General features: G+C 33.1%; 1 protein-coding gene across 1 annotated transcript; it reads right to left on the reverse strand.

Moving 5' to 3' along the window:
• Positions 1-6657: 6657 nt before the first annotated feature.
• Positions 6658-7593, reverse strand: LOC107159572 (olfactory receptor 1030-like). Its single transcript, XM_015506155.1, has one exon. The coding sequence runs from the start codon at positions 7591-7593 to the stop codon at positions 6658-6660; it is 936 nt and encodes a 311-aa protein (XP_015361641.1).
• Between the last annotated feature and the right edge of the window lie 1899 nt (positions 7594-9492).

The following is a 9492-nucleotide window of genomic DNA, read 5'->3' on the forward strand; positions in this document are numbered from 1 at the left end:
GTATAAGAGATATATATATAATAGTATATATATAAAACAGACATTCATATTTTAAATGAATTTATGAATTCCTCTTATCATGTCTTTTTATGTTTAAAGAGGCCCTATCTTTGGCAATTGTTTTTCATATTTATTCACTCAAAATATTCTGGAACATAGGGTAGCAAAAGATAATTTTCTTTGAAACCACAATCCTTTTTCTTATTGTATAGCTTTGGGTGAAGTTTCTAAATTATCTACCATTGAAACTTATGTAGGTTTTCCACAGCTAAATGAACTTAGGGAAATGAAGCAGGGTGTTGAATAGGTTAATAGAATAGGTTAAGGTAGAAAAGATAAATCTCAGTCATCTGAGTGTATACAGAATATGTATAAATATCTTTCTATAAATCCATAAACAGCACACATTTCCATACAAATATGTTGAGGGTATTAAATATTCATGATGCAGTTGTTTTGAGGAAAACTTATTGCAACAAGGGGCTACGGTAAGGTAGAAGAAGAATAATGATGAAAAACTGAACGAGTAATCCCTATACCATAACTATTTGCTGTCATTCTTCCTTATTCTAACTTCTGGATAAATGTTAAAAATGCTATACCACAAATTCAATACAGCTCCCTCAAAGCATAAAATATATATTCTTTGCATCATAGTCAAATAATAATCATAATAATTATACAACTGGGAGAGCACTTAAAATATCATGAAGTACATCTCCCAACATTTGGGGAGAATCGCAGGGACCATGGAGAACAACCATGGAAAACCCACATCCTTCTTTAATGACACATACCTACATGTGATCATGGTAAAATGACTCCTTTTAAGAAGCTGAAAAAAAACAATGATGGGAATAAAGTTAAGCTGCAAGAAAACATATAAATTTAACACTGAAGTGTTCTTTGGACAATTGGCTAGGGAAAGAGGCAGAACTCACCTATCTCAATGGAAATTCAAAATATTTTATGTTTTTCTTCTTTTAAGCCCATAAGGTCCAAGTGAATTTTACTAAAACAATTGTCAAAGAGACAAATGCACTTTTGGTGATGGAATGATACTTTTATTCTCTATATTTATGGAATGCTAATAAATATTTAAAAGAATTAGCATCTACATTCATATTTTGCTATGGGAAATGCAATAATGCAAGCAAAATATTGGCATGCTAGATGATTTAACAGAGTATTTTAGAAAACTAGCCTTCGTTTCAAGAGAATGCACCAAAGATCCTAGATGGTTTGAGTCAGCAATCTCAGAGAGCAGCATTTACAATGGACATCAGTGGAGCTAAGGGCGTTTTAGGCTTTGCACTCTTGAAATTCACATTACCCTGAAGTTCTCTCATGTTTTCTGCCACTGCTCTGCCTCCCACAGTATCTAACCCATTTCCTTTTGGTTTTAATGAAGGTAGTATCTTCTTGGCATGTGGTCATTCAATTTGAATGAGAAAAATAAATTGAAAGAAGGCACCTTCATAAAATACACCTTTTAAGGCATTTTAATACTATAAACCCTTACTCAAATATACATTTCTTAGTAAGTATCTCACTTTAGGAAGAATAGTAATCTTGAAATAGATTAGTTAGCTAATTCATGAGATTAGGATTCAGCCCAATTTATTTTTATCAATTGGTATGTTTATTTCTGGATTAAAAACTTTAAAAGAAACAAGCCTAATCCTACCTCAAAATGGAGAGTGATTTCACATCAACAGCATTGATGTTAACAAACTGAATAGCTTATAATAAAATCACCTCATAGGGACCAAATCTCTATGGTTCAATTATTTCTCACAGAAATTTATCTAGATTATGAAAAAATCACAATTCTGTCATTCTGGAAAGCTTAAACTCATTAAGATCTTTAATTTTTCCAACTCCCCACTTCATTAGGGAATAAAATCTCCCAAGAATAGTGGAGCCAGGGGAATTACGTATTTTAGTTTATGGTGAGTGTTTTAATATTTGTTTTATTTAGGGAAATATTAAGTTCTCCTGTCTATAACCTACAAAATAGAATGGTATGTAGTATAAGGAGAAAGTTTTGGAGTTTGGAAAACCTTGGAAAATGATTTACTTTTCCTGAATTATCTATTGAAAGATCTGGCCTTATGGCTTTATCTCTTTAAATTGAATTAATATTTCATAGCCATAGGAACATTGTGCATTTCCAGACAATACAGGTGTGTGGGGGATCCTCCCTTTACCCCTCTTCTTCCATTAAGGGCCTTGTCTATTTTTCTCTGCTTTATTTTATGTATTTGAAATTAAGGACATCATCATCAAAGCTCCTTTGGTATAGAGTTTAAAATTGGTATTGGCCAATCAGCAAGCAATGAAATGTGGAGAGGACAGAGAAGAGTCCTATCTCTTTCTCAAACTCCCCTGCGTCAGTATGAATAAGAGTGAACACAGCCATCTAAGAAAATTCTAACTGGCTGTATCCTGGGGAAGAAGGTTGCAAGGGATTTTCTTCTTGTTCTAAATCTCAGCGTGACAATAATCATTTCCCTAGCTTCTTTGGCCAGAAGAGTAGAAGTATTTTTTGTTTTGTTGGCTTCTTGGTTTGTTTTGTTGTTTTTGTTTTTTTCCATTAGCCCCTGCCTCTTCATCTCCTTTGACTTATTTCTTGAATCTTGCCTGTATTCTCAATTTTTAAGTGAGGTTTCCTTAAGTTCACAAATGCAGTCATAATGTGTACATTATGTGTACATTATATATCTATATGATATGTACATAATATCTACCTAATACTGCTATATGTGTGTAGATATATAACGTACATATGAACTGTCATAAATGGAATCATATTCTGTAATACATATATATTCTATGTATGTATATGTGTGTATAAAGAATCCAATTTGTATTGCTTTTATGATTCTGCTTCTTCCATTGTGTACATAATTTAAATTTAATTCAATGAAATAGTATAAGATAGCATTTGTATTGCATTTAAAAAGGCATGGCAGGGTCTGGGGATGTGGCTCAAGTGGTAGCGCGCTCGCCTGGTATGCGTGAGGTGCTAGGTTCGATCCTCAGCACCTCATAAAAATAAAATAAAGATGTGTGTCCACCGAAAACTAAAAAATAAATATTTAAAAAATTCCCTCTCTCTCTCTCTCTCTAAAAAAAAAGACATGGCAAACATCATCTCTCTTACGTTATTTACAGGAAATTGAACGATGTTAAATTATTCTTAATTTATAAATGAAGTTTGGGAATCAGTGATATTAAATTTTATCTTCTGACCTTAACAAATGTCCAACAGAAGTAATGTTATTTATTAATTTTCTTTTATTTTATTCAATGGTTTGGGGGGAGTGGGATTTTTCTCTTTCCCATTTTAAGATATATATAGTTCCAGTGAAGATGCACATGGCATAAGGAATCCACTGTGGCAGGATTAAGACATGATAAGTGAATTCCACAACAATAGGAAATTCTGCTTCTGGATCCAAGGGAACACATCAGCCTTCTCTCTTTAAAATTGGTGTGTTATAATTATACCTAATAGTCTCTAATAGTGGGACTCATTGTTACACATTTATACATGCATAAAATAGAACAATATAATCTGGTCTTCCAAACTATATTTAAGCATCTCGCCTTTTTTCTTTTGAAGTTTGATATTTGCAAAACACTATAAATTCTGAAATATCTTAAGCCACCACATGTTTTTAGTAGATACAGCACTAAATATGTGCCACAACTAAATTTGTTTTCCTTTCCCTTTCACTTCAACACCAGCGCTGCATGAAAGAGGTAGGTTTGATAAGCCTTTCGACCACATGATGGATTTTGACTTGAGTCAGGGTACAGATGTTTGCATATATTTTAAAGATAATTTCTCTCAGGGATACTTTTTAAATGCTATAATGCAAACTTCTAGACAAGTGGTCTTAAACTACTTATATTAAGATAATTTTTATTGATGAAGGGGATAACATATTGATCCAAGAATAAAGATCACATAAGCAGACTGATCTGAATATTAAAAGCTTCTCATAAGGCACATTTGGCTCTCAAAACTAATTAGGTAAGTAAGAGGTATTCAAAAACTAGAAAATCTGTTATTAATTTTAAGAGGTATTTTATTTTATTCTGAAAATCTGGCAATACTAAGAGAAATAAAGTGTTTAATATGCAAGAGCAAAACCCGAAAGCACTGGATGAAAATGCAGGGAATATACTTATAAAAAATAATCGTTTAGATAAGATAGAGAGTACAATGAGAATACAGTTAAATTTGAAATGTTGAGCTGAAGAAGTCGGCAAGTGGCAAAGCACTTTTCTAGCAGCCATACATCTCTGTTCGATCACTGCACCTTAATAAACAAAACAATACAAAACAGAACTATAATAGTCAACCACTAAATATGTCATGCAAAAAGATAAAACACAAGGTATAAACAGGCTGAAGATGTTTGTAATGCATATAACACCAAAAATTTGAACCTAGTACAGAATACATAGGAGTTATTACAAATGGATGAAATAAATATAAAATAATCCAGCAGAAATGTACATAAAGAATGTGGCCAAAAAAACTGAAAAGAGGAGAGAAATCTTCTATTAATGTCAATACACATGAAAACACTTAATTTCATTTGTAGTGATGACTCAACCTTAAAGAAGAAATTAAAATGCACTTTACATTCGTCATACTAGGAAAAATTTCAGTCTGACAACCTTGTGTTGGCTGGAATGTGGAATAAAGAGAACATTCACAGAGAGTTGGCAGGTGTGCGAACTGACAAAGTGAAAATATGTAGTAAATTTAAAGATGTTTATATTTTATGAACCAGAAGTAACCAAACTTCATGAGACATTCTCACTGGTACATATTTGAGAATTCTACAAGCAATGTTATCACTTGTTTTTCATATTCTCAGGAAATAAGAAAAATATTTGGAAAATATAATTATCCATTGGTAGTTGAATAGATGCATGTATCATGACACATTTATATACTGGCATAGCCTTTGTTAATAAAAATCACTGCTGCATGAATTAATATTGAAAAACAAAACCAATGTTACTAAAAATTACATGAATTACACAAAATATGTAAAGTGATTTCATTTCTATCAATTTAAATTTAGCCAAATTAATACTAATTAATTCTGTAGATATATACACACTTGGAAAATTATGTAACTTTACAAAGATATTAGAAGCATTAAATTCTTATTAGTTTCTACTGTAGGAAATGGGGAAAGAAGCAGAAAATTATGTAGGGAGTATGTGAGTATCCAAAACAAATACGACATGTAAAGATTTAATGATTAGTTGTGCCAACAGAGGAGGGTTTTAAATTACTTTCTATTTTTGGTTATAGCCTAAAAACAGTTTATTATGGAATTTAATAAGTTAAGTCCTAATGATTAGTTAATAATACAGGTAAATATCAACTTATTCATCTGTCAAAAACAGTTTAATTTCCTAAGAGGAAAGAATGACAAAACAGAGTGAAATTTAAATCATTTAACAATATGTAAAAATAATAAAATCTTAGCATTTCAAAAATATGACATTAAAAACAGAGAAAAATGAAAACAGATATTACATAGGGGCATAGAAATAAATGATGTATATCTTTACAAAGAAGTCTAAAATTAAAAATATAAACTTCACAGTTTTAACACAGGGAAAGCAAATAATATAGATTTGTCATGAGAGAAATTTGAATAAGCAATGAATAAATAAAAGTTATCCCTTATTGTGAATTTTACAAAGGCATATAAAATCCATATATTATGTGCCTAGGACATAAAACAAAATATCCATGTAGAAAATAATAGGCAATGAAAAAGAAAGAGGAGAGGACAGGTCAATGATAAATAGGAATGCATATGCATAAGAAAAACCATGAACCAAGGCTTGTTTGTGGCTCAGTGGCAGAGCTCTTGTCTGCCATGCAAATACTCTCTACAATTTCCAGCACCACCCACACAACCCACAATCCTCTGGATATTTCCACCATTAATCTCATGAGCGAGAACTCCAATGGATCAGAAAAATCATTTAAAGATATTTCTTAGAATAATTATCTGAGATATGCCCAAAAGATATTAATTACCATATAATATGAATTAAAGAAATAAACACAACTAATACAGTTGTTTTGGTGGAAGATATATGGACATTAAGATCCATAAAAATTTGATGAATTGGCGTAACTACCGAATTTCTTTTTTTAAAAATTTTTTATTAGTTGCTCAAAACATTACAATGATCTTGACATATCATATATTTGATTCAAATGGGGTACGTAATCTTAGACACTAGTATGGCCCTATGTATAAACGTGGCTGTATAACCAATGTGATCCTGGAATCTGTACACGTGGAAAAATAAGATTAATTACATACTACCGAATTTCTTAATTTCATCTTCTACAACTTTCTAACAGTGGGAGTACCATGGATGACATTTTCAGTTCTTTAATGACTTTATAAAGCATTATAAATGGTACTGGTTTGACATTCACTTTCTATGCTTTTTATCAAAAAATACAACTAAACCCTAGAGAATAACATATTCTTAAACTTTTGCATGTGAATTATAAGAGAGCAAAAATAATCAACACAAAATAATATCTTAAAGTGCTCATAAATTGGTCACATAATAAAAATATATTACACCAGCTTATTAACCAAACAATTCCTTCTTGATAACTTTCCTTATTGCCATTTTAACATCTTTGTTCCTCAGGCTGTAGATCAAAGGGTTTAACATGGGACTCACAAAGATGTAAAATACAGCCACAATTTTCCCCTGTTCCACACATGTCTCAGAAGGGGGTCGCAGGTACATACAGAACAATGTTCCATAAAAAACTGTAACGGCCGTCAGGTGGGACCCACAGGTAGAGAAGGCCTTCTTCCTGCCCTCAGCAGAGCAGATTCGAAGAATGGCAGCAAAGATGAAAACATAGGAGATGAGGATGATGGTGAGGGAGCAGGTGAGGTTGGATCCAGCCCCCACAAACATGGTAGTCTCTTTGACATAGGTATCTGAGCAGGCCAGCACCAGGAGAGGGGGGTCTGCACAATAAAAGTGATTAATCTCATTGGGTCCACAGAAGGACAGACGAAGCATCAGGATGGTCTGGGCCAGACCATTTGCAAACCCATAAACATAAGTAGCCGCCACAAGAGAGAGACACACACGCCTGGACATCTTGCTACCATATAACAAGGGCTTGCAGATGGCCATGTAGCGGTCATAGGCCATCACTGCAAGAATATAATAATCTGTGATCACCAGGGCAATGAAAAAGTGGAATTGTATAAAGCAACCAGTGAAGGAAATGGTTTTTCTCTTAGACAAGAAGTTAACCAGCATCTGAGGGGTGATGTTCGTGGCATAACAGAGATCTACAAAGGAGAGGTGGCTGAGGAAGAAGTACATTGGGGTATGAAGCTTTGAGTCAGCTCTGATTAAGAAAATCATGGTCCCATTGCCGGTTACTGTGATGAGGTAGATGACTAAGAACACCACAAAAAGGACAGGCTGCAGCTCTGCTCGATCTGTCAGTCCCAGCAGGATAAACTCAGTCACCACCATGTGGTTTTTCTTTAACATTCTGTTTTCTCCCTTCAATAAAGGCCTAAAACATAAAAATGAACCTGGCTTTTGTCATTTATGCGTCACCCACCTAATGTCATCTGATATTTCTTCTTCATAAAACTTTAAATCCATAAGCAAAAAGAAATCTCAAAGTTAGTGTATGATTAGTGTTTTGAACATCTAAATTCATATGTAGCCCTCTCTCTAGATAGACAGACAGACAGTCACACATGTATACACACATTTATGGAAAGGCAATCATATTTTTAATTGGATTTATTTCAAGAATTTTCACATTTGAAGAGCTTTCATCTTTTTGTAAGTGTTAATATATTTGTGCATTTACCATTTCCTTAAAAATAGGAGTAGAAATGTTGATTTTTTCTTTCCAAGTAAAATACTTTGTCCTACCAAATAGCTTTGGGTGTGCTTTGCAAATTATCAACCATTGAAACTTCCCTAGGTTTTTGCAGCTAAATAAATGTAGGAAAGTGACACTGAGTAGAACATATCCCTACAGAGCCAGGGTCTCTTTTCCTGCCCCCTGGAACGCAGGTAGTTTTCAAGAGGTTCCTGCAGCCTGTAATGTGCATTAATTTACCTAATGGAAGTCTACCTCAGGAGACCCTCAGGTCACAAAAGTCTTCATTTTATGACCCATACAGGACCTCACTTGCAGTGTGTGTTTCCACACATCTTAACAAATTACTGATTGAATGAGAACAAAAGTAATATTAAATGCCTTATGTATGTAGGATATTTTTTAATACAGATAGGTATATGTATGTGTGTATATAAATGTACATATATAAGTGTATTCTATGAATAACATGAAGTATTAAATGTTCATGTCAAAGTGATGTTTGGGGAAAAATATGTATCAAATGACATTGCTGGAGCTTTGTGGGAGACAGTAATGAAAAACATTTGAGAAAGAAATCTCCAGACCATAATGTTTTGCTAAAATACTACCTCATTGTAACTCTTGCAAAATAGGTAAAAACTTTACAAAGCAAATTCAATAAAGCTTTCTTAAAATGTAAGATGTTTGCATATCACAGTGAAATAATGATAGTAGATAGATAACTGGGAAAGCACTTAAGATATCATGAAGTACATTTCCCAGTATTTGGGCAGAATTAAAGGAACCATGGACATCATGATGAAAATTTCACATTTTCCCTCCATGGTATACACCAACTTATGAGGGTTATAATGATGTCATACTGGCACTTTTTAATGAATTTCCAAAGATGAAATCAGGTCACTTTATAATTCAAATTTAAAACATGTCATTCAACATAATGAATTATGTTTTCCTGTTCTGCATATGAGGACTTTGATCTTATGGGCTGGAGTAGTAAGATGCAATTTAAGCTGTCTACTCAATGAAATTCTAAACATTTCAAGTTTTTTAAGCTTGTAAGTTTCAACTGAATTTTATAATAAAAATTGCCAGATAGACAAATGTACTTACAGTGCTTGAATATTTTTTAAAAAATATTTTTAGTTGTAGAAGGGCCCAATACCATTATTTAATTTATTTATAGGTGATACCGAGGGGACCTCACACATGTTAAGTAAGCGCTGTACCCCTGAGCCACAACTCCACACCTTGAATGATATTTTAATGTCTTTATTTCCTGAAATATTTACCAAGATTCTAAAGGCTTGACACTTCCATTCATTTTCTACTATGGGGCAATGTACCAGTATAAGCCATGGACATTCCATATAATTTAACTGAGAACTTTATAGTAATAGCCTTCACTTTAAGAAAAAGCACACACATCCTAGATGGTTTGAGTCAGGGAATCTCATAAATAAGCATTTGCAAGGGACATAAGTGGCTCTGGGTGGGCATCCCAGGCTTTGCACTCCTGAAATTTATGTTACCCTGAGGTTCTCTCATGT

This window comes from Marmota marmota, unplaced genomic scaffold (assembly GCF_001458135.2).
Source record: "Marmota marmota marmota unplaced genomic scaffold, marMar, whole genome shotgun sequence".
NCBI lineage: Eukaryota > Metazoa > Chordata > Mammalia > Rodentia > Sciuridae > Marmota > Marmota marmota.